General features: G+C 39.6%; 3 protein-coding genes across 3 annotated transcripts; 1 reads left to right on the top strand and 2 right to left on the bottom strand.

Annotated features, from left to right (window-relative positions):
* Nucleotides 1-1,048: 1,048 nt before the first annotated feature.
* LOC127651163 (GTPase IMAP family member 9-like) lies at nucleotides 1,049-12,659 on the bottom strand. The gene is made up of 3 exons (XM_052136871.1): nucleotides 12,526-12,659; nucleotides 7,211-7,247; nucleotides 1,049-2,068 (listed from the first exon to the last, which is right to left on the bottom strand). Exons 2-3 carry the CDS (start codon nucleotides 7,212-7,214, stop codon nucleotides 1,269-1,271), a joined length of 804 nt encoding a protein of 267 aa, XP_051992831.1. The 5' UTR covers nucleotides 7,215-7,247; nucleotides 12,526-12,659; the 3' UTR covers nucleotides 1,049-1,268.
* On the bottom strand, nucleotides 7,727-16,239 carry LOC127652020 (GTPase IMAP family member 4-like). Its single transcript, XM_052138084.1, has 2 exons — nucleotides 16,194-16,239; nucleotides 7,727-8,580 (listed from the first exon to the last, which is right to left on the bottom strand). The coding sequence occupies exons 1-2, from the start codon at nucleotides 16,237-16,239 to the stop codon at nucleotides 7,727-7,729; spliced, it is 900 nt and encodes a 299-aa protein (XP_051994044.1).
* An 849-nt stretch (nucleotides 16,240-17,088) lies between these two features.
* On the top strand, nucleotides 17,089-25,141 carry LOC127651160 (uncharacterized). The gene is made up of 8 exons (XM_052136868.1): nucleotides 17,089-17,203; nucleotides 20,946-21,133; nucleotides 21,454-21,565; nucleotides 21,722-21,840; nucleotides 22,195-22,356; nucleotides 22,469-22,692; nucleotides 22,837-22,996; nucleotides 24,939-25,141. Exons 2-8 carry the CDS (start codon nucleotides 20,947-20,949, stop codon nucleotides 25,085-25,087), a joined length of 1,113 nt encoding a protein of 370 aa, XP_051992828.1. The 5' UTR covers nucleotides 17,089-17,203; nucleotide 20,946; the 3' UTR covers nucleotides 25,088-25,141.
* The last annotated feature ends 263 nt before the right edge of the window (nucleotides 25,142-25,404 follow it).

The following is a 25,404-nucleotide window of genomic DNA, read 5'->3' as shown; positions in this document are numbered from 1 at the left end:
CAAATTTACAATAATTGATTGTGTAATTGTTTTTCTCACTGAGACGTTACTGTTCAAGTACTGTACAGTTATTATACATGTTATGTTTTCAAAACAGACTTGTGACACAAAAGGAGAAATTTTGAAGAATGTTCTAGTCACTGTTTTCCATTCAATTAAAAAGAATGTGAACTGAAGCTTTCACACTTCAAAAAGTACACAAAAGCACAATAAACGTATCATAAAAGTGGTCCATGTGTTATATTTCAAGTCAAGTCAGTTGAATCAGATCAGTGAATGAATCTTCTTTTCTGAACCAGATCAAACAGATTATTGAAATCATCTGATAAAACAAATTAATAAATAAACATTAATTCACAAATCGGACACTTTTCTCATGAACAAGGAGAGTCAGGATGATTTTCAATATTTTCATTGAATAAGGCCTTGTAATTAAATCTTGTCCTCACACAAAGTAAAAGTGTGCCTGTAAAACAGTTAAAGGATGGGCAAGGAGGAGGCGAGAACCGGCTTGTCAATATAAATGATAATTTAATGAAAACTTAAACCAAAACACACAAACACACACACACACACACACACACACACACACACACACGACGGACATGCCCATAATTCTCTCTCTCCCGAACCATCGTCACCGGCCGCCTTTATCCCTCGCGCGCCTCATCAGGCCGATTGGGGACCGGGCGCGCGATATTCTGATCGGCCGCGCCCCCCCTCCGCTCCACAGTGCCTTACATAAGAAGCAACAGATTTCACCTGTTACAACTTTAATGGGACCTCGTGCATCATATAAAAGCTTAAAAGCTCCAGTCCCCATTCATGATCATTTCATGGGTGTAACATTTTGTCATCAACACACATACAGAATGTTAAAGAGTTTCCTTTTATTAAATTAAATTGTATTTAAACATAAGATAGATGGATTGAATACAACAGATCAGACATTACATTATTTTAAAAGCAAGTCATATTTAAGTGTACATGACTGTAAGTTGATTATGAGATTGATTAAGAGCTCATTGAAATCATACATTAGGTGTCATCTGATAATGAAAGACACTATTATTAGATTGTGAAATACTCATTTATATTTAAAACAAAATATTGAATGAATATCTGAATAAAATCTTAACTGGTACATGAACTGATTTATTGATTTATTGCTTCTCAAGAGTTTCTATCCATATCATATAATCCCTTGAACATGTTTTAAAAGACGCATGCCTCAGTCTTCTTTTTTATCAGTTTTTTTAGAGGATGTTTTACTTCCGCAATATAAATACACTCCTACACCAACTACTGCTGCTCCTACAACACCTACTCCTAATGCTCCCAGTAGCAGCTGCCTTCCCCACAGTAACTGCAACTGCTCCTGTCTTAAGAGCTATTCCTGCTCCTGTTGCTGCTCCTATTCCTGCTCCTCCAGTTCCTCCTGCTGCTGCTCCAATTAAACCTTTTTTGCGCCGAATTTCTTCCTGAGTTTTCTCATAGTCCTCCCTTTTATAGTGTTTACTTTGATTCTTCTCCTTTAATTCTTCAATCTTTCTCAGAAGTTCAGTGACCTGAGATCGATCTTTGTCTTTGTTATTAAAAACATGATATCCTCCTCTACACTTATTAACCAGTGACATCAGCTTTTCATTCTCATCAATATAGTCCTGAATTGAATCAGTTGTTGCATCTCCATGAGTAAACACCACCATTGTGTATTTTGTGGCTTCTTCTCCAAAGTTCTCCTGAATCCATTTCACTGTGTTCTCCTCCTCTTGTGTGAATATCACATCCACTCTGATCACCAGCAGGAACGCATCAACACCATCACCAGAGTGATTAAATAACTTCTCTATTTCAGTTTTAATCTCGTCTGTTGACATTGTCGTATCACAGAGTCCTGGTGTGTCGATCAATGTGATTTTCTGTCTATTCACCTCTCCATGATATGACTTACATGTTTTGGTCACAGATTTAGAAGAAAACTTTGCTTCAAAAACTTCCTCATCCAGGATAGTGTTTCCTGTTGCACTCTTTCCTGATCCAGTTTTTCCCAACAGCACAATGTTCACTGTAAATAAATAAATAAATAAGGCGGATGGACAGACAGTTTGTGGTTTGCACAGAGATGAGTATAAACCAAAATACACAATTAACAGGATTCTTCAAACTTTGTTAGATGCATGATCATGTCAATAGTCAGTGCTGGTCAGAGCCTTTTGGGCCCCCCAGTCAGCATGTGGTAACTCTACTATCAGTATTATAAAAGTGGTCCATGTGACTTAATTTTTTCATTTAATTTATTCATTTAGGAGACACTTTTATCCAAACAACAGAAGCTAATCATCTTAGGGAAGCAGCAGTAAGACAAGTTTTAAAATAGTTTAGAGAAGTACACCAAGCAAGGTGGATGAGAGACTGAAGTAGTTTTTTTTTTAAATAAGAAGACGACAAAGGACTGTTTAGAGAAATGTGGGTGTAGTGAAAAATGGCAGCCCTTTGCATCTGCAAAAAAGACGCCAGCAGCAAAATTAGGTCCTGCACAAATCCAACAAATTGTGTACTATATTCCAAGTTTCCTGAAGTCATACGATACCTTGATAAGGAATAAACCTTTTTGAAATTTGAGAGCCTCTGTTTCTATTTACATGATGGAAAAGAGCAGCTTGGACAATCAATTAAATAAATGAGAAATAATACAGTTAAGCATACAGGTGTACAATAACATGAGCGTGAGAAGATGTGGACCAAATGTTCATTTGTGTGTAAACCATCCCTTGTTAGGCTCTCTCTTTACTTTTATCTTCTCATCTACATATACACGCTACCATGATTTTCTGCATCAGTGTATCAATACATTCCAGAAGCAAGATAACATGATCTTGACTATCAGTCATTTGATTATCAGTTCAGCTATACGAAACATCTTTCTATTGAAAATTGTTGTTGGATTTGTCCAGGGCCTAATTTTGCTGCTTGTGTCTTTTGTGTCTTATTTCACGACACCAAATTTCTCTAAACAAAACCTGCATTTGAAAATTACCTAACAAATCTCCTTCTTAGGTACCTGGGGGATGATCAAGGCTCCGTCTGCGCTCTGAGATTGAGCAATTTCAGGAGAAATCAAAAATTTAAAAATAAATATATAAACAGTTAATTCTGTACACAGTTTAGACACAAACGTGTCATACAGTCTGATCAATGGTTTCTATTATACACACCTCTTTCTCTCAGTCTAACAAATAAAATGATTTATTCAAAGAAAGTTGGGACAGTGGTTAAAAAAAATCTATTTGGCCGGTATTCAACTGAAAACTGGATAAAGACACAATTATCAATGTTTAAAATAATCATGTCTGTAACACATTGCAAACAACTTGTACACAATGAAAGAGTTGAGAAGTGTCCAATAAACACCAGACTTTTTTAGGCTGTTACTTTTCAGTGACACTTTTGGCTGTTTTGAAGTATTTTTGTGCAATACGCAAATGTTAGATATACACAACTGCGTTTACATGAAATCCTCATCAAGACGAGCAGTGGTGGAATTATGAAGTGTATTTGATCATTTAGGTGTACTGCAGTAGCGCTGAAACAATCGCCTGTCAGTCAAACAGTACGCAGCTACAGACATCAGGAAATAAAAAGTCAATCTTTTATATTTTATCTAGATCAACCAACCAGTGGTTGTCTTGCTATCGCGATCGATGTAAAAAAACAGTGTTTCCCAACCGCTGTGCATCTGAAAAATTATCCAATTTCACAAAATAAATAAATGCATGAAAAAAAAGAAGTAATAATTTCAGGGACACAAACTCCTCACCTTTCAGAGAACTTCACCATTTTGAACCCATAATCGGTCACTTTTGAGATTGTGAAGCGCAATGATTCATGTGCAAAAGTAAGTGATATTTATATGCGTTAATGGTCATCACATGAAGTCTATGAAGTGAAGTCACACCAAAGTGTTTTTCACACACATGTTTCTGCTTCACCAATAATGTCTTTGAGAGTACTGAGCAACAATAAATATTTAAAAACTGTCCAAAGTTGTGAATAGACATTGAATGTCTCATAATTTCTTTTAATGAAATATTACCTTATCGTTTAGGAATATCAGATACCCCAGTTATTTAACTCATTTAAATTCACCAAGAAAACGCTTCTAAACATAAACAAGTCCTTTTAATATTTTCTGCACTCAAAGCAACTGCAAGTTTTTTCTCTTTTCCAAATACACAATAAAATTTTTATTGTGCACACCTCCCGCTTTTATACTTAGCAAACTGGTAAAATCGCCCCTCTGTGACGCTTTCTGAAACTCTTGTCATGTGGATGGCGATGCGGCGCTTGTCGCTGGGTTCAGCCTCCAGAACCAAATTAAAACTTTGAGAAGTCTTCTGTCTGAGACAGAGACACATAATCTAATGACAAATGCCTCAGCAATACGGACCAGGAGGAAGATTTGAGTTGTCTATCGTTTTTGTAATATTGCGTTGTTCATATGTCGTGTTTCAGTGGTCTCCATTGTCACTGCGGGGAAAAATTAATCTGCTTTGTGTGATGTCTCTGTTGTTCATCTGTTCTCTTCATAAATAAATAAATGCATAATCTGCTATATGCTCGTCCTGTAAGTTCACGATTAAAAATTAAAATGTGAATGAAAATAAAAGCTAAAATGACAGGTAACAATACATTATGATGGTATTTTTACGACCCTGTCCGTAGAGCTCTGCCAAGGGAGACGTGTGTCTACCCCGGGAGGGGGAGACCGTGCCGTGGAAGACACATCACAGGAGGTTAAACCTGTGTAGAACCTGCCCCTGTACAGGGCATGTAGCACATGTTCATAGACCTTGAGAGTGGATGGGGACAGCTGCCCATCCAACTTCTCAGGCAGGAAGGAAAGCACTGACTCAACTGCACAGTTGTGGGGGTCTTCACTCTGGGAAAAACACCACCTAGCGAAGATACACCACTTCAGGGAGTAGAGCTTCCTTGTAGAAGGGGCTCCGACCTGAGTGATCATGTTAACCACAGTGGGCAGTAGACTGGTTAGGTCCGCAGCATCCCGTCCATGGACCAGACATAGAGGTTCCAGAGGTCTGGGCGTGGGTGCAAAAATTGTGCCCCGTCCCTGAGAAAGAAGGTAATTCTCAGGGGAATTCGCCAGGGATGAGCTGTCGTGAGGAGTGTGAGGTCCGAGAACCAGGTCTGAGTGGGCCAGTACAGAGCCACGAGGGTGACCTGCTCCTCATCCTCCCTGATCTTGCACGGCACCTGTGCAAATAGGCTCACTGGGGGGAATGCGTATTTACGCAGCCCTCGGGGCCAGCTGTGTGGCAGCACGTCCATGCTGAGGAGAGCTCCCGTCAAGGCATACCAGAGCGGGCAGTGGGAGGACTCTTGGGAGGCAAACAGGTCTACCTGTGTCTTGCAGAATCGACTTCAGATCAGCCGGACCACCTGAGGGTGGAGTCTCCGATCTCCTCAGAGCGTTACTTGCCATGACAGAGCCTCTGCTGTGATGTTGAGGTCGCCTGCAATATCGGTCACCACCGAGTTGGATGGTCCTGGCCAAACAGTGCAACAGGTTGGCAGTGATAGCCACGCGTCCAGACGCCGGGTGAAGGGCACAATAGGAAGGATTGCATCTGACATTCCTGGGGTGGAGCCTCGCGGCAGGGAGAAGCAAGGAGAGCCTCGTCGGGGAGCAGCGCTGAGACCGGAGGCGGAAGCGCTGAGGGGGACCTCAAAGCACTTACCAGCAGCACTGTAGGCTTTCATTGCCAGAGACAACGTCACCCTACAGGCTCGGGAAGGGAGTGCCGGCCGATTCTGCCAGGTGGCGGCGCTCAGCGGGCACAGGTGTGCCGCGATCACCTTATCCACTAGGGAAATCGTGGCATAACTCTCGGTCGATGGTAGTGAGGGCTGATGAGCTGAAGGATTGTTTCAACTCGTCATGCACTTCTGGGAAGAACGGAACCGGGGGAGGACAGGCTGCGAGCGGCGTGCCGACCAGAGGAACCAATCATCCAGCCGTGGTCAGGGGCGGGCAGAGGGTTTCACTCAAGCCCAACACTCGCGGCAGCCCGGGAAAGCATGGCATTGAGTTCAGCGTCCGCCTCAAACCGGGCTGCCACACACGAAGGAAGCAGTCCGGTCGAGTCTTCCGCATCCGACAACGCCAGGACGCCCTCCGATGCAGTGATCAACATCTCATCCAGGTCTCGGGCTCCAGGGGAGACATTAGGCTGGCACTTATTCGAGAGCTGCCTGTCTCACCCCAGAGGGGGACGGACGCCAGCGAGTGCACCGCTGGATGGCCGGTCCGTGGGAAATTACTCTGTGGAGCCGTAGCCAGTGAAGTCCAACATCACGAGCGTCCACCACATCGGCACCGTACCCGTAGGTAGCGGGGCGGGAAGGGGACAACTGAGGAGGCGCTCCCTCGGAAGGAGAGGCGCGCTCTGAGAGTGGCCATGGTCATGCTCTCGCAATGGGGGCACGAACCATCCACGAACGCTTCTTCAACGTGACAGCGGAGTGCAGATAAAGAGAGACCGCTGTAAAGCACCTTAGATCCAACAGCAAACTCGCTCAGAAGGAGAGAAGGTGGTGAGGAGCAGACGACTCAGCAAGCTGTAGTACGACCGCTCGGCTCAAAAGAAAAAATCGGAATGAATTCATCTGCCCTCCTCCTTTTATACCCGTATTTTCTCAAAGATCTGAAGGTGTGTTGGGCTCTCAAGATCGACCCCTAGTGTCACTTCATTGACACAACGTTGAGTGAGTGACAGAAGGGGAACACTTATTTACAGCATTTATTGATATTAGTTAATGTTTATTATACATGTATGAACACATGTATTAAAAAGCTGTTCTTTATAGGTCCTCTTTAACTAATAAATTAATGTTAACTGAAGCAGTAACTAATGTTCACAAATAACCATTATTAATAAATTATGTAACTAAGTGTTGTTCATTGTTAGTTCTGTTAACTAGTACATTATTTAATGTTTACTAAAGACATTAACTAATGTTAACAAATGCAACTTCATTGTTGTGTTACTGTCTTTTTTTAGGTGTGGCTGTTCATATTAATTTCTATTTTCTGCACTCTTCTCTCTCTCTTAAAAAAAGCACAAACTGCATGATATTTACTAACACTTATAAGCAGTAATAGTTCAACAAAAGATTTCTCACTCACCCATTGCAATTGTTATTTTGAACGACTTCAGATGAACCTATAAAAAATACATATAAAAAAATACCTCAACAATTAATTATGTGATTGTCAAACATGAATAATGCATTGCATCATTGTTATAGTTGCATTAACAATAATGTGTAATCAGGTTACAAACAATACATAAACTACAATATATGAGCGTACGCTACATGACCAAAAGTGTGGACATCCCCTTCTAATGGATGGGTTTTGCTTTTACAGCTGCTATAATAATGCATGATTAGTTCATTAAAAGAGATTGAAGGGAAGCTGTTGCTCAAGCGGTGTGTGGTGCAAGTAACACCAATTTTATTGTTTCAATTCAAAAACACAAATATAAAATACAGTATATACCTTGAAAGCACTGTAAATCCCTTTCCATAACAGCGTAAATCAAATGAATAACTAACATACAGTATAATATAATTAACACTTCTTAGCAAGAACAATCATTGTGTCGTCAAAGGTATTGTCATTTTAAAGTGTGAGTAATGGCTATTCAGTGGCACCAAATTTAACAAACAATCTTATTGGTTCAGAGCTATGTGCTCCAAATAAAAACATCAGCCAGTTGTAGCTTTGATAAATTCTTCCATATCGATAAAGATAAAAACAGAAAAGTCCCCCTATCAGTATTCCCACTCCCACTCTTCTCAGTATGATTCTCTTTCTGTTTTTCTCTTCTCTATTCAGTCTGTCTTCCTCTTCCTCTCTTTTCAGTCTGGCTTCCTCTTCCTCTCTGATCTTTCTCTGAGTCTCCTGGTACATCTCTTGAGTGTAGCACTGTCCTCCATTTTCTGTTATTAAATCTTTTATTTTCTTCATCAGCTCAGAAACCTGAGATCGATCATTCTTTTCCACATTTGTAATGGCATGATATCTTGCCCCATATTCACTCAGGACTTCTTTCAGCTCTGTGTTTTCCAGCAAAAATTCTTCTATTGGTTTATCTAATTGATCAACTCCATTAAACAATATTAAGATAAATCTCATAACATCTTCTCCAAAGTTCTTCTGAATCCATTTCAATGTTTCCCTCTCTTCTTCTGTGAATCGCACATCGAGTCTGATCACCAGAAGAAACACATGAGGACCAGGAGCAGACATCTCCAAACACTTCCCAGTCTCAGCCATCAGTTCTTCATCAGTCATGGACGTGTGAAACAGTCCTGGAGTGTCAATCACTGTGATGTGTGTGTCTTCTACTGTTTGTGTGTGTTTCTCACACAGTTTAGTTGTAGACTTTGAGAAGGAACCCTTTTTAAAAACATCTCTTCCCAGGATTGTGTTTCCTGATGCACTTTTTCCTGATCCGGTCTTACCCAGTAGAACAATATTCATTTCAGACACTGCGAGACAAACAAACAGTGTTTGAACTTGTTAATTCTGTAGTGTGTAACATCTGCACAACAGGGGCGATGCCAGGATTTGTTTTCACAGGGGGGGCTGGGCAGGGTAAAGTGACCAGTCTGTGGTGCAGAAGTTGTGTCCGACCGGGGGTGTAGTTGGGTCTATATATATATATATATATATAATAATAATAATAATTATATATATTTATTTTGTATTGCTCCACAGTGACACAATGTTTACAGCTTTCGGGACAATTATCACACAAGTTGCTTTTGTATTAATTGTTTCTGTATATTAATCTAGAATTGGAGAAAGTATTTCAACATTGAAAAACATTCACACACTTCATCCTTTAAAATAATAATAATAATAAAAGTTGATATTTACATGTATAAATCATTATATTCTCACTCTCATCTCGGCTCGAGGTTTTCTGAGCAATTATCGGAAGTAATTTCAGAGGTGGAGCAAGTTATTACATTTTGAAAGATTACAGACATAATAAGAGGTTTTTGATTTCATCATAAAATGAGCAGTGAAGAGTTATAAAGTCAGAGTTTAACATTTGAAAAGTTTTGATTTATGTTTGAATCAAAATAGAAAATATTGCATGTGAAAAAATAAAACATTATAATGTTTACTAAAACGAGTATAGACAAAAAATATAAATTGCTTTTAGTTATTAAGGTAATTCTGAACAACAACTAGAACTACTTTAATAAACAAAAGAAACACTAAGGATATTATGAAGAAGAAGAACAGAACTTCACATTTCAATATTTGTTGGTTAGTTGCAGGATTGGTGTACTTACTTGTTGATGATGAATAGCTCCTAATTTCAGAGTTTCAGACAACAACTCAAAGATGAGGAGCAGACTTAAATATCCCTGTGCATGTGAAGAGCCCCTCCTACTAATGTTTTAAATAATATTAATGAGCATGGAGCCAAACAGAGACGCCCCAGTGCATTATATCCTTTCTTTTAAACCAAGGCTGTTCAAAATCCACACTTTACTTTCAGTTTCATGTTCAGTTAAACCCACATAAATCTGTCTTTGACCATTTGTATCATGTCATTTCAAAATAATAATTTAAACTACACACTTTTTTTCTGTAGAAAATGCATCAGAAATCCATTTATTGATTCAAGTGATGCATTAATACATTTGAATATGAAATTATGTGTGCACAGAAGTGTCATGCACATGTTCCAGATTTTTTTTAGCCAAGTGTATATTGAACACTATCTTTCATAATGAAATTACATGAAAAATGTGGGTACAAATCTAGATTGTAATGTATTACAGAACAGAACACCCAAAAATATTGTCAGTTTTATAGTGTATTGATCAGGCATACTGTCAACAAACAGGACACAAAATACTGCATTAAGAGTACATTTGATAGCATAATATTAAAGTGGAACTGAAAGTACATAGATTGTCTTGGGACTGATATCATTATTTGCAAGACAGGAAACATGCACCAGGACCCATTAAATGTGTTTGTGGTACCAAGTTATGCTTAGACAAGTCTTGAGATGAGCAGCACTTCAGAACCATCAACTACTGGTTTCACATGTTTCAGTTTTTAAGTCTGCATACATAAAATCTGAATGTGGGTAGTAACGTGCTACATTTACTTGAGTAACTTTTAGAATAATTTTAAAATGTTATTTCTAATGACAAATTTACTTTTATTTGTTACAACGGGTGGCGTTCGTAATTAATGTGTAATTTATTGAGATGTAATGGGGTGTAAGTAGGGCAGTCCATAATACTTTAAGGTGATTACTTGAGTGAGATGACCTAATTTTGAATTAATTTCTATAAGAGTGATGGCCCTTTAAGACCTCAATCTGAACGTAGTGACATCGGCATGCACGGATGCCGATATTTACCGGAAAGCTCAAGCGGTAGTGATCTGTTGTTGGAGTTCAATCACGAACACGTGCAAACAAACAAACAGTGTGGGCTGATACAGCGCGGTGGGAGCGCAACTTGCTGGGTCTGTGTGGGAAAATAGCAGGTCAGTTGTTTATTTTAGCGGTTGAGGGTAAACTATGAAATTTGAGGGATGTTGTTATTTTAATATTTTATATTTGATTAATGATAAGATGCTGTTTGTTTGTTTTATGATGTCAATAGTGGTGACTTAAGTGGAACGTTGGTTCTACAGATTGAGTATACATCCACATGTGTAGAACCAACACGTGTGAGGTCAAGCCTGTTACAAAAGAGAGTATAATGATGATTGTGTACTTTCATACTGAAATGGAAATATGTGATACTGATGTGTGTATTTGTGTGTAGGTGTGTGTGTGTGTGTGTGTGCGCCACCACTGTATTGATGTGATTTATACTTGCTTATACCACCTTCAGCTATTTTATACCCAGAGATTGATTTATATTTAAAGGGGTCATAACCACTATATTTATTAATCTGCTGTATTTATATACTCTAGTTATCCTTGAGCTGGATGGATTCATATTACAGCGGGGGTTATCAGGATGGTCTGGGGATACTAAGTTTGTCATTTTATTTGTGTTTGAATTGCTGTGATTTTGCACCTAATATTTTGAATTTTACTTATTTTGTTTGCTTTGTGATGTTTGTTTTAGTTGAGTACCTCAGTCCATGTGTGTGTATTTTAAAGTATTGTGACCTGTGTGCGAAGCTTATGTTCCCCATCTGTCGCTCACTTCGACGTTGTGTCGAAGAAGCGACACTAGGTGTCTCTCTTGAGCACCTTTTGCATCTCTGATCTAAGAGAAAATGCCAATGAGAAATTGGCAGACAAAATTTGCATATCCTGCCCCCGGACATACGGGTATAAAGGGAGGGAAATGCATCTGTTTCATTCAGAAATTTTCTTCGGAGCCTATGCAGCGAGCTGCGAGACACACACTGTTCCTCCCATCTCTGAGCAATTGCTGTTGGATCTACGGCACATATCAGCGGCTTTCTCCCTTCTCTGCACGGCAGTGCAGCTTGCCCCTGGGCACTTCGACAGTGCAATTAAGAGTTTATTTTCTCTAAAAGAGCAATAGACAGCTGGCGTTGAAAGTCCTTTTCAGGACGCGTCTTTATAAAGACGTTTACATGAGAGCTCGCCTGGAAGAATTACGCTTCATCGTCGTTCTTCGACAGACTATGCAATCGGAGCAGCATTCCTGTTGTAAAACTGTATATTATCTTATGAAGTCTTCTAAACAGAATGAGCCCATCTCAAAGTCCAGAACTTTTTTTTTGTTTTTTTGAGATTGTAGTTTGTTTCTTTAAAATAACAACATATATTAATTCTTAAACTTGAGAAGTGAAGCCCAAGGTGTCTTCTTTCAAAAGATACTACAACTGTGTCCATACTCCAGGGGGGCCAGTAGATACAGCCATTTAAGTTGGGTATGTAATTTGCATGGTTTGTGCTCCTGAAGGGGGGGTGCACATCGGCGGGTGAAACTGTGATGTCATGCTCCCTCGGAATGCTCACATCGTGGGCTCGGTCTTCCTAGTGAGTAGGGCATAGGGATGATGAATTGAATTGGAACGCACCCGTTTCGTGATTTGGGCGAAGGCGACCGCAAAATGGGGGAATCTTACTGAATGAAGTAATGAGAGCCCGTATGATAGCGTTGACTGTACATGATGATATGCATGAATAATTATCTTAATTCCCCGATGGGGAACGCTCGGGCATGCAGACTGTGTATGACAAGTGAATGAACCTTGACCGAGCTGCCCTCATGATATTACACGATTGCCTGCCATACTATGAGAGTGAATGCGCTGTTGACGTGAAATACTGGCTTTTGATATTGATGCGAATGCGTTATGATGAACAGGCAGCGTTCCAACTTTGAAATGAACAGGTAGCATGGCAACGGAAGGTCTAGACCCATGACTAGATCTGAATGCATTTAATGGATATGAAAATGACTTACCTTTTTTCTGATGGAAGCCGGCTGCTGCCTGGGCCGATGATTTTGCAGGATTCGCGGGGTGCGCGCTCCTTCCGCGCCGGGTCGTGCAATGCGATTGAGAGAGATCTCCTGAGTGAATGAGATATGGGTGAAGATCCGGGTTTGCTGGTTGTTTACTTCCCATGGGTTTGATGTTGGCAGAAGTTCAGATGAAGTGACGACGTCGTTGGAAAGGGAAGGCGGGCTTCCAGAGATGTGCTGAGCACTGGTTATCATGTGGCCTGGAGAGGTTAAAAGGCGTCTAGTTGCAGTGTTAGCACACCGAAACAGCAATGTGATAGATTGTGAGCAGACTTATAAAGCAATGCTCACGTGCGATTGGCTAGGAGTTATCCAGCTAATGATGTGATTATGTACACCTGCTGGTCTTCCCGCTAGAACTACGCTCCACTTCCATTTACTTGTTGTTTTTTTTGTTTTATATATATATATCATTTTCTCCTCCAAGGCTCAAATTCACATTTCTGCCCACACAAATCTAGCCATTACAGTAACATTTCTACCAAATTACAGATTTGTTTTTATCAATAATGCAGAATAAATTAAACTTTGAACTGACATGTTAGTGAGCAGTCATATCACCCTGTATCTCAAGACTCGTTGCCCAATAAGGTTAAACAGGGTTGAGCCTGGTCAGACCACCTGGGGAAAATTAAGGTTGCTTCTGGAAGAGGTATTTGGGAGGCCAGCAGGGGTGCTCACCCTGTGGTCTGTGTGGGTCCTAATGCCCCAGTATAGTGATGTTCTTCAGATGTCCTTCAGATGAGATGTTAAACCAAGGTCCTGAATCTCTGTGGTCAATTAATACAAAAATCGTATAGAGTGGGGGTGTAACCCCAGTGTCCTGCCCAAATCCCCCCATTGGCCCATCTCAAGCATGGCGTCCTAATAATCCCCTTTAATTAATTGACTAATACATCACTCTACTATCTCCTCTCCACCAACAGCTGGTATGTGGTGATCATACTGACGCACTATGGCTGTTGTCGCATCAGCCAGGTAGATTCTGCACACTGGTGGTTGAGGAGAGTCCCCTGTTCACTGTGTAAAGGACTTTAAGTGTAGTGTCTGAAAAAGCTCTATATAAATGTAACATTCGTTCATTCATTCAATGATGCCATAACTCATAAAAATCTGTTTTGCTGATTTTGGTAATTGGGAGTCTTTGAGTTAGTGTGCATGTGGGAAACCAGTTCGGTAAGCCCATTTATTTTTTCATTAATTACGAACCCGACCCGAACCCAAAGTCCTACTCCAAAAACTGAGCGCATGCGTGTGTGTGTCTGCACATTGTTACAATGCTTTTGAACTTGCACTTGCACTGCTGGGCACCACCCCAACAATCAATGAACAGTTCTTGAACAGTTTGGTTAAAGAAGGGGGGCTTTACTTCACGTCAAGTCATTGGTGTTTGTATAGCGCTTTAATACACATATACACACTCACCAGCACTTTATTAGGTGCACCTGTACACCTATTTATTCATGAGGCAGCAGTGTAATGATTAAAATCATGCAGATATGGGTCAGGAGCTTCAGTTAATGTTAAAAAAAGTTTTGAGGAAGACTTTTATATGGGTCGAAACTTTAACAATATGGTTATTTACAAGACAAATCTTTTGGAGCAGTTTTGACTCAGCACCATACAAAATTTTGCTGTGGTGTGCATGTGCTTTTATGAACGCTTCAGTTAATTTTCACATCAACCATTAGAATGGGGAAAAATGTGATCTCAGTGATTTGGACCGTGGCATGATTGTTGGTGTCAGACGGGCTGGTTTGAGTATTTCTGGGATTTTCACACACAACAGTCTCTAGAATTTACTCTGAATGGTGCCAAAAACAAAAAACATCCCGTGACGGATCAAACTGTAAGTATTTTTTTTTTCTCTAAATATTCACTTTCACATTTACATCTGGAAGTCACATGTGGTGTCTGTTTTGTTCCACTTTCACATCTGAAAGAGAAAGTTAAATTGGCGATTTAGAGTAAAAAGGGCTTACATATTGATCTGTTTCTCACCCACACCTATGATATCGCTTATGCAGATATGGATTAAACCACTGGAGTCTTATGGATTACTTTTATGCTCACTTTGTGTGATTTATGGAGCTACAAATGTTTTAAGAAAGAAAAGTCATACACATCTGGGATGGCATGAGGGTTTCATTTTTGTTTGAACTATGCCTTTAACTGTTTTTTAGTTTTTTAAGTAATAAGTCACTCTAGTCTGAGTGTTGCACTGGTATTATGGTGTTAAGGGGGGTTAAAGAATAAGGCAAATGAACACCCCTCTCCTCCTGTAAAATCAAGACTCGAGAGGCTTTTGGACCTTAAACTAGGGGTTCACAGGCAAACGGCAATGCATCCTAAAATTCGAAACATGTTTTCTATAAGCACACTTAACCTTATTTTTTATACAGCCATTCCACACCCATTTACGGTGCCCAGCTACAACTTTGGGGGATCTGATGAAAAATGATTATTTTCACGTGTGTCTCTTTAAATGCAAATGAGATGCTGCTCCCCGCCCCCGACATTGCTTTGGTCTCCGTGAATACAATCAGCGACAATGCTAACTTTAGCTGAATTAGCCGTGAATCAGCAAACAAGCACATTCGGAAAGGCGATTTGCAAACATCCTTCTTTATATCGACACTCATTCATAAAGCACTCCGGTGTAAAATGCACAAATACATTTGCACAAACATACACATTTTTTTGTATGTTTTGGGGCACATTTCCTTCAAAAACAAAACTTGTCCACTGTGTCTTCAGTGGCTCTGAATCCGGGAGTACATGAAGACACTTCTGTTCACTTTTACAGCAATAACAGAACACTTATGAGACATTATTCTTCTCACTGTATCTGCTCCAGCACAGACTGTGTAGATCACTCAGGGGAGGAGCTATGATAATAGGGTCGAGTCCGTCACCAGTCTTGGGCATGGCCTGTACTAACGTGACGTCACTTTAGAGCAGAAAGGAAAACCGTTCATTTTGACACACTGTTTATGATTAATATAAATATAAGAAAGAGGAGTGTGGGCTTTTAATATTATAGGGTGGTTCTGTTCACACTCTGCCGACACACATTTATGTTCAAACGATGCATTTTGAATTTTGCATTATAGGTCACCTTTAAGTCAACTATTGTCATGTCGGAGCAACAGTTTGAAGAGAATATTGCTGAGCAAGTAAGTCAAACACTATCATTTTTAACAAACTACCTGAATAATAACACTTCCAGTTTAATGGCTCAGACTTTTAAATGTGAATCTGTCGCTCACTTGAGGACTCGTGCTGCGTTCCATTCAAGTCTGATGTGATTTCTACCTGATATCTCTGATCTCCGACCATGAAGGCATTCCATTACCCGATGTTCGGAAGATGATGTGTAGTTTAGCATGTGTTTGACTGTCACCAGAGATGTCTCCTAGCAACCCACTTGATAAACAATGATGCAACGCTAGCATCTGAGCTACAAGTGTACGATTATCAAAAGAGAGCTTCATCTACCATGTTTTATACACCTGTCTCTCCATATGTTTGTTAAACAAGCTTTAATATCTTTAATGTAGGAACTTTGACTAATTCATCAATATTATTATAATAAGTTTATCACTTACTTTGTACATCTCCCTGAGTGCCGACATGTTTGAGAAGCACCTGCATCTCGGCGAAATCAGAGTAGAAAATATCAGTATGAGGTTCCAAGTTGGAATTCTGCCTTCAAGTGGTGTTTCATTGCACTTTTAAGTAGCAAGTTGGAAAATCCAACTTTCCGAGTTGAATAGAATGCAGCACGAGGTTTGTTACCACCGTGGAAATGCAAAAATGCATGCTAAGCTTGTTCAATCGGACCACGCGGTGGCAATTCTGTGGCCAAGTGCGTACATTATTATGAAACGGTTACAACTCTGAATTCTGATCGGATGAGCCACGCTTGAAGTCATTGTAAATCGCTGATAAACTCAAACCTGTGAGCACATATTCTTTATAAAATGTACGTAGATGCTACGTTGCTTGCCGACCGCAACTAGCCTACAGTTAATATAATGAACTTTATTTTTGGTGTCTTTTATCATAGTGATGTTGTCTCTGTTTTATGAAAGCAGCGAGCCACACAAGGCCTCTTATGGCTTATTGCTTTAAATATGATATATATATGATGACAACCAAATCAGACCCTGAAACACAAGAAATAGCTTCTCCTAGTCGATATCAATGAAAATTATGAGGAAACACCCCATAGGCCCTACTGTTCTTGCAAATGCTTTTTTTCTGTAAATGCATAAGAAAAATGTCACTTTATAGCAAATCTACAGTTGAGACTATTTCAACATGTGGCCATAGAGAAAGCTGTAGGCTAACTTATACAACAAGTAAAACAATATCTATGTCAAGGTCCAGTTGCGGCACATTACCTAATTTTAGCAAACTGAGTTTTCTCTAGAAGCTACATCTTTAAGACTAGATCCTCACACAGCAGCAATTTATAATGTGCTCTTACTTCCCAATATTCAGGCTGTTTGCAGGCCCATTCTCAGACATTCATCAGACAATGAACCTCTGCCAACCTCCACCAGACAGACACTTCAAATAACACCGCCAGCAGCTTCTTGCTCTCTTAAGGCAGGTGCACACTGTATGATTTATTATTGTCCTTTAATATTGTTGCTTGTCAGACTGCACGATATATATCATAACCGACTGTGGTCCCAATCGTCTCAATCAATGAATGTGGCTCAAGTTACGGGAATGTTGCGGAATAAAAGCAAAATGTGTTGTGTTAATGTGTAGTAAATATCACTTGTGAGCAGAATATTTGGTCCCTTTTTATATTAGGTGTCTCTAACGACTATGCAACCACATTAAAATACATACAATACAATGTAATTATTGTGTAACTACATGTTGTTCTGCAAAATTCTCACAAGATTCACATTTGCTGCTCCTGAGGTTAACAGTGTAATAGATGTGATTAAATACAGGTACATTGCATGAAATGCTTAATTACATAGTAGTTAAAGACACCTAATATAAAGTGGGTCCAAATGCTTTAATTGGCCGTCATTCCCGGTCAAGCTCTAATTTTGTCAAATTACGCAAAAAGTGGGAAAATATTATTCAGAGTGTCTGTTTGCACCCGGTGTAAAATAACAGTTTATAGTGAGCAGGAGCTGTCAAGCTTCATAAAGGACAAATACTATAATGCACTATTAAAGGTTCAGTATAAAGACATCATAAAAGTAGTCCAAGTGCACTATATTCCACGCTTCCTGGGGCCATACAACAGCTTTGTGTTATATGGACTACTTTTATGCTATTTTTATCATGATTTTTTTCTCTTTGGACCTGTGTTTGTCTTGTACTGTGAGAACTTTAAAAATACATGTATCTTTTAGATGATACAAGCTGACAGGAAGGTGACAGTAACCCAAATAAAACATGCGTTACAACATTGCAATGCATAAAAGCATTTCTGAACATACAACACGTCGAACATTGAGGCAGATGAGCTACAGCTGCATAAGACCCCTCCAGGTACAATTACTGGAGATAAGAACAGGAAACAGAGGCTGCACTGGGCACAGGCTCACCAAAGTTGGACGGTAGGCGATTGGAAAAACATTGCCTGGTCTGATGAATCTCGATTTCTGCTGCGACATGCAGGTGGTTGGTCCACTGCAGCTCAGTTTCTGTTCTTGGCAAAGTGGAACATGACGTGGTCTTCTGCTGTTGTAGCACATCTCCCACACAGCAAAGGAGTCCGTGGCGGACCCGCCCTCAAGCCGCCAGATCCGCCTGACTGTCAGATTCGTTTTCGCTGCGCTAACAGGATCGGCCCCGCCTGCGCTTTTAATTGGCGGACCCAGAACGGATCACATACGGATACGCACTTCGGACGCGCCTTAGATAACGGACGCTGTACGTGGGATTAGTGTCGGATCTCTTTTGCGTGAAGGCTGCCAAGTAAGTGTAACGTTTTATTAATGTTATATCTGTCATTGAAATATAATCTATCGGTGTAACCTGCTTTGTCGAAGGTTTTGGTAAAACGTTCGTGGATTTTGGTTGCTATTTTATAAGGCATTGCAGTATCAGAATAGCCTGTGTAGCATAAAGTAGACCAGTGCCTGATTTTAATTCCCATTCCCCATATTCGCGCTCTATCCCGGACGTCCTATGTTAAGTTGTTTTAATTTGGGAAAGTTATGCCTAAATTCATTGCAGTAACTTGTGCTAGCTTGGTGCTAACGATATGGATAATTTGCAGACCGGATCGCTGTATAGCTATTGACACGCAACGCGTTTAATTACACGTTAAGCATTTTCTTCCCATAGAAAACCATTATAAGAAAACGCTTAACGTGGCTTACTGTACTAATACAGTGATATTGAAAGACCAAACTCAGTACACATCATATTAATAAACCATACTATGTATAAAAAAATAAGATGAGTCCAAAATATGAACGCAACGCGTTTAATTACACGTTAAGCATTTTCTTCCCATAGAAAACCGTTATAAGAAAACGCTTAACGTGAAAAACGCTTAACGTGGCTTACTGATACAGTGATATTGAAAGACCAAACTCAGTACACATCATATTAATAAACCATACTATGTATAAAAAAATAAGATGAGTCCAAAATATGAACGCAACGCGTTTAATTACACGTTAAGCATTTTCTTCCCATAGAAAACCGTTATAAGAAAACGCTTAACGTGAAAAACGCTTAACGTGGCTTACTGATACAGTGATATTGAAAGACCAAACTCAGTACACATCATATTAATAAACCATACTATGTATAAAAAAATAAGATGAGTCAAAATATGAACGCAACGCGTTTAATTACACGTTAAGCATTAATTAATATGATTATATAAGCGTATTCTTATAACGGTTTTCTATGGGAAGAAAATGCTTAACGTGTAATTAAACGCGTTGCGTTCATATTTTGGACTCATCTTATTTTTTTATACATAGTATGGTTTATTAATATGATGTGTACTGAGTTTGGTCTTTCAATATCACTGTATTAGTACAGCCACGTTAAGCGTTTTTCACGTTAAGCGTTTTAGAATGTCCCCACTTGACTCCCTATTGGACATTCAAATGTGATCCGAGTTTACAAGACGAAATAAATGTCTTGATGATGATTATATCGTTTATGTGACTAATGTGCAGAAGACATCCGTTTTTTTTCTGAAATCAAAGAATCCACTGACCACCCTTACAGAAAGTTTATTCAAGTGTGCTAACGTTACTTCTTTTACACTAAAATATGTTCAGTCTACTTTTAGCCTATAGGTACTACTCCGAAATATTGCCTAAAAAAAACAGTATACTTGACTTACGACAGTCTACGTAGCCTATATTTGGCCTACAGGCCTAACCTTACGTAACGTACACATTCTTTTGATCGACATGTACTTAAAAGTCATTAATCTAAGTGTGTAGACTAATTAAACGTATTGCGTTTATATTCTGGGCTCATCTGATTCTGGGCTCAATTTCATGATTAATAAATGCACGCACAATTATCCGTGAACTTGATAAATGTTGCAGATATGTTTTACTATGCACAAAAATGCCTTTCAATGTGCAAAATTCAGAATTAAATGAATGTGCAGCAATTTGCACAAATAGAGAGGCTGTAGGCCTACTAATAGCCTAAGCGCATTTAGTTTCATATTTGTTCAAATATAATGTTTTTTATCGGGAGACATGAAGTGGGTCAGACATGATTTTGACTCATTAGCCTACGTTGTGTTTTGTAAAGCCTTTCTTTAAAGTGAATATTAATTGTATCATCATTTTTTTTTTATTCATCAACCAATCGCCTGGATTTAATAAATAAAAAGCAAATATAGCAGACAATATAATCATGACATGGAGGCGCCGGCGCGGTCACTTGCATTGCAGTGAACTTGAGCGCATCTCATCATAAATTAACCGAAATATGCCTCACAGGCATGAGAAATATATATCTAGAAAGCTTGCAATTAAATCTTTAAACTAAACGAAACAATTCCAAACGAAAATAGGCTACTCTCTGATTATGTTGCACACACACACATATGTCGAAATGACGAGATATTATGTTGAAATAACAATAAACCATATTTGATTGAATGTTGTGCTTATTCAATTTAGTAAAATTAAAACTTTAGTTGTGATAATTAAAATGATTGAATATTAAATATTGAAGTTTTGCTCATTTAATTTAAGTTGACACTTCACATGAGCCCCTATAATATCAAAATCAATAAAAACAAAATGTCACAGCTTTTTCCACTAGATCTTCTTACTCTGACTCACAATAACTGTGCATTCACACTTGTTTCTTTTCTTGTCTTCTCCATTAAGGATGTTCCATGTAGTTGAATTTGTCACCAATAAAACTATAGCAGTGGTGCCCCAAAGCTGGTATGAGGATGGTTGTGCATCGTGGCCAACTTATAACAGTGATGAAAGAATTAATAGGGCAGTAAAACATGAAGAGGAGCCACAGGATGACTGGCAGACACATGATGTCAGAATCATCAAATCATCTGGTATGCCAAATCTCAAAGTTATTATTTGGCTAAGTGGTTTTTACAAATCCTACACCTACAAATCCACTACCACCACTATTTAAAAGAATATGAAATTGGGTTATTCACGGTCTCCCCTTGAGTAAGATAAGTGAGCAAAAACGTTTTTGTCACCGTGCATGCTAAGCTAGCAGGGGCGCTGCCGGACTAAGACAATGCATGCACGGAGACAAAAATGTTTTTCACTAATCTAACTGTAGGGGAGACCGTGAATAATTCATTTCATAAAATGGTGGCATGTTCCTTTAAGACGCATGTCAAGCTGAATGTTTACCTTTCAGATACTTACATGGAGGCACGTCAAATCCTGAAGAAGGCTCTGACATGTAGCACCTCGGACCTCCAAACTGAGGATGAACAGGAACGACCTGGGAGAAGGAGAACAACAGCGAAGTCAGTGTTTTTCCTTCATGTTACACATACAAACACTAACACCATATAGTTTTATTAAAAAGACAGAACAGAGATCACTGCCCTGTTCAACCATTCTCTGTCTCCTTTAAATGTTGATTTGCATGTAGATAAAGATCTTTTTTTTTATTTAAACAGACATTTCTTTGGTGACACTGATGTAGAGGAGGACTACCGACCCCCAAAGAGGTCCAAATCCGGGTCAGCTGCTGGGACAAGTCACCAACTCCCTGAAAATAGTCCAGAGAATAGTCAAAGTAAGAGTCAGAGAGTATTCATTTCCTAATAATTTCAAATAAGAAAAAAATGGATATATCCTTACATATAAATGTGTTTCTATTTCTCCACCACAAAAAAAAAACACATACACAAACCACAAAATGACCCCCACTCACTACACTGAAGAGCAAGTTTAATGGCAGACTCTTGTCACTAGCATGCTCAACAGACAGGCTGAGGAAGTCCTTTCTTCCCCGGGCCATCCAGCTTTTAGCTTTATCTGCTCTATGCATACTGAATATGTAGTCATCTTACATGACTCTGTGAATGTTTCTTAAGTCTGTGTTGTGTATGTTGTATAACTCCCCCTCTCCCCCCCAACAACAACACAGTGTTTGGCAGAACTGCCCCTCCCCAACCACTACCACCACAAACACCCCTCTCTCAACCTGCACAATGCAACCAGCAACAACGGGGGCCAGAGGACCCAAGCCAGGTCTACAGACCTACCTGGAGAGGTGGGAGACATGGCCCAGAAAACATTTCCTGCACTGGTAAGAAATAAATGTAACTACAAGCTATAATACCTTGACTTTAACCACGGGGGGACTTAAGTGCATGGAATGGAGGGGAAATAATTATTCTATAATTCTATGTATTCAACAGCTGCTCAGGTCCACATTTTAAGCCTGCTGGAGCACATTAAGCAGCAGCAGGACCAGCTGGTGGCCAAGGTCAATTACCTGACCAGCAGGGTGCTCAACACCTCAACACCTCAAGAGCCAGAGTGTCCTGAATGCATTCAGCTGCCCATCGAATCACTGGAAGCGGTGGATGAGCTTGAAGCATTCCTGAAAGACGCTGCCAATGCAGCAGCCAAACAAAGAATGGTATGCTCCTGCCAGTCACTCTCAACTCTAATTGGTAAAGTGGTGGGTGTGGGGTGGAGGTGGGGCAAAGATTGTCGTACAAGTTTTTACATCAGGGCTTTATACCTTGTCTGTATTTTAAGGTGTTTTGTGACTTACTTTTAGATTTCTTCTTTGGCCACGATTGGTGGCCAAGATGTGAAGAGAGTGGCGTGGAACATCCTCTCTCGGATGTTCACCGAAGAAGTGGCCAAGACCATAAGCTGGAAGGGGGCAAACGGCAAGAGGGCATTCAGTCACATGTCGTCAAAGACACTGATGTACCGTAAGTCAATTTAAGTATTCAGCAGCAGGGAAGGGAAGGGAAGTGTAACGGCTCCCACACACAGCTGCGTGCGGTGCAGTGCTGGGGTCGACTGAAACTGTAAACGGTGTTGCCACAGTTAAACAATTTAACTCAAATCTGCCCTACAATTTAACTTTATCTGCCCGCCTAAGCCGTTGTTACAATATATTCGGTTCCTCTGGTTCCAATGGGTGGAGCTACCATGAATATTCACGAGACCTTAGCATGGGCGGGGCGACAAATACAAGCGAGTGGAACAGAAATTAATAGAGAGAGCGCTTGAGATGGCGTTTTGTCCTAAACTTCTCCTAACTGTTTGTTTCTCACGAATGACTGAGATTAAGCTTTTTAAATGTCTCTTATTGCATGTTTAAATAAATATTTACAAATATATTCTTGTGTTACTTAACTCACCTCTCATTGTGAAGTTCTGTGGCCTTCAAAGAAGAACATTTCTTTCATTTTTTAGAAACACTAAATTTATTTTATATTTTTTAATATAATTATTTTAATATTTTAATAATATGCAGACAACTTTGGGAGACAGAATAAAGACACAAGAATATATTTGTAAATATTTATTTAGACAGCAATCACACACCTTTAAAAATCCTAATCTCAGTCATTCATGAGAAACGAACAGTTCTATTTCATAGAATGTCAGCAACAACTAATTGGGAAAATTTTGAGAAATATGCCTTTATTGTAGGTCTTCCAATGCTTCCTACAGGATCAGGTCTGTAATAGTTCAGGTAAACTCAGAGTACTGAAACACATGCTACAGAACGATGAATTATTTATAAATTATATACGAATAGTTTAAGCTTAACTTCGTTCAACTTTATTACCTGTTTGAAATAAATAATCCATAAAACAAAACGAGGCGCTCACGCTAATCATTTCTGTTCTACTCGCTTGTATTTGTCACCCCGCCCACGCTATGGTCTCGTGAATATTCATGATAGATCCACCCTTTGGAACCAAATATTTCAGGAACCGAATATATTTGCTGTGTCCCAATACTATCCCGCATACTATCCGTCCTAAATAGTATTCGAAAATATAATTAGTACGTCCCAAATCGTAGTATGTTGAAACCAGTGTTTCAAAGATACCCGGATGATCTACTATTTCCGGTCAGAATCCGAAGTGCAGATTGATGCGCAGTGTAACGGCTGATATTGCCCACAACCCATCGCGCGTTGGACGAGGATTCGGTTAGAACTACAAACATAAGTGAAAAGGTGTTAAAAAACTACAGACATGGAGGACGCTCGAGTCCAGCGGTTATGTAGAGAGGTTTAGATAAAGAGGTTTGAGTGATTAATTATCAATATCTAACCTGACGAAAATGAATTTATTCAATGTTGTCCACATTACATTGCATCTGCAGCAGCATTGTGAACTTTTGTAAAGATACGTTTAGCCATTAACTTTTAAATGCATCATTATATTCAAATTGCAAACACGAGGAGAGTATCCGCATGAAAGACCCACGACTGGCAGATGAACGTGCTCTCCGAAACAGTAGGAAATCAAATTCGATTGAATGGAGGATTTTAACTGTGACGAGATGATTGACAAGGAAGTTTACGGTGACAGGATGCACGCGACAGATCTGTCCGTTAAAGATGACGTGATAGTATGTCCCAAAGCTTGCCTACTCTTTTGCTACACACTCAAAAGTATGTACTTTTTCTTCACAAAAAGAGTATATACTTTTAGGGCGTAGTATAAGTAAGCGAATTGGGACGCAGCAATTGTAACACCGGCTTATTCTCCCCAGCCGGTGTTACAAGTCAAAAGATGTCCAATCTGGCAACACTGATTAATTCCAGCCAATAACTGGGCAGCCCGGGCTTAAGACATAAGTAGCCTACCAAATGCATGCTGAATTTAAAACCTCATTTTGTGCTTACAGGTGCTGTACGTGCAAATGGTTTGTGTCGCACAGCCACAGACACAGACATTCAACATCATGCCATAAGATGGTTTAACTTGGCTGCAGACCGTGGTGCGGCGAGGAGGCGCCTGACCAACCGGTCTAACCAGGCTGAGGCCGATGATTAGGCAATTTATATTTATGTGTTCATTTATTAAATAAAATGTTTTATTTCTTTCAAATTGTTTCAGTTTTCATTTAAATAGTCTGTCGCAGGCTACACATTGTTTTCCAATTCAGAGACCATGCCCTTTACAAATTCCATTGGCTTGTAGCCTATTTATAATCAGAGAACATCTCCTCTTGTAGCACTACTTACAATAGTCTTGCTATAGCACTTAGAACTGTTTAAAAACAGCACTCACTGATGCTCTTATTCTTATTGTACTCTACCTTTTTTTTAAATATAATTGTTGAGAGAATTGCCTTAAAAAGCAAACTGTGT

This window comes from Xyrauchen texanus, chromosome 11, assembly GCF_025860055.1.
Source record: "Xyrauchen texanus isolate HMW12.3.18 chromosome 11, RBS_HiC_50CHRs, whole genome shotgun sequence".
Lineage (NCBI taxonomy): Eukaryota > Metazoa > Chordata > Actinopteri > Cypriniformes > Catostomidae > Xyrauchen > Xyrauchen texanus.
Note: the sequence above shows the minus strand (reverse complement) of the source record. Positions and strands in the feature narration are given on the sequence as shown.

Excerpts from the sequence above, each read along its gene's own strand:
- LOC127652020 (XM_052138084.1), bottom strand. The coding sequence starts at position 16,239 with ATGCAGGTGCTTCTCAAACATGTCGGCACTCAGGGAGATGTACAAA. Across the intron at positions 8,581-16,193 it reads CACTCAGGGAGATGTACAAA|TGTCTGAAATGAATATTGTT; the intron begins GTAAGTGATAAA and ends TTTGTCTCGCAG.
- LOC127651160 (XM_052136868.1), top strand. The coding sequence starts at position 20,947 with ATGTTCCATGTAGTTGAATTTGTCACCAATAAAACTATAGCAGTGGTG. Across the intron at positions 21,134-21,453 it reads CAGAATCATCAAATCATCTG|ATACTTACATGGAGGCACGT; the intron begins GTATGCCAAATC and ends TTTACCTTTCAG. Across the intron at positions 22,357-22,468 it reads AGAAAACATTTCCTGCACTG|CTGCTCAGGTCCACATTTTA; the intron begins GTAAGAAATAAA and ends TGTATTCAACAG.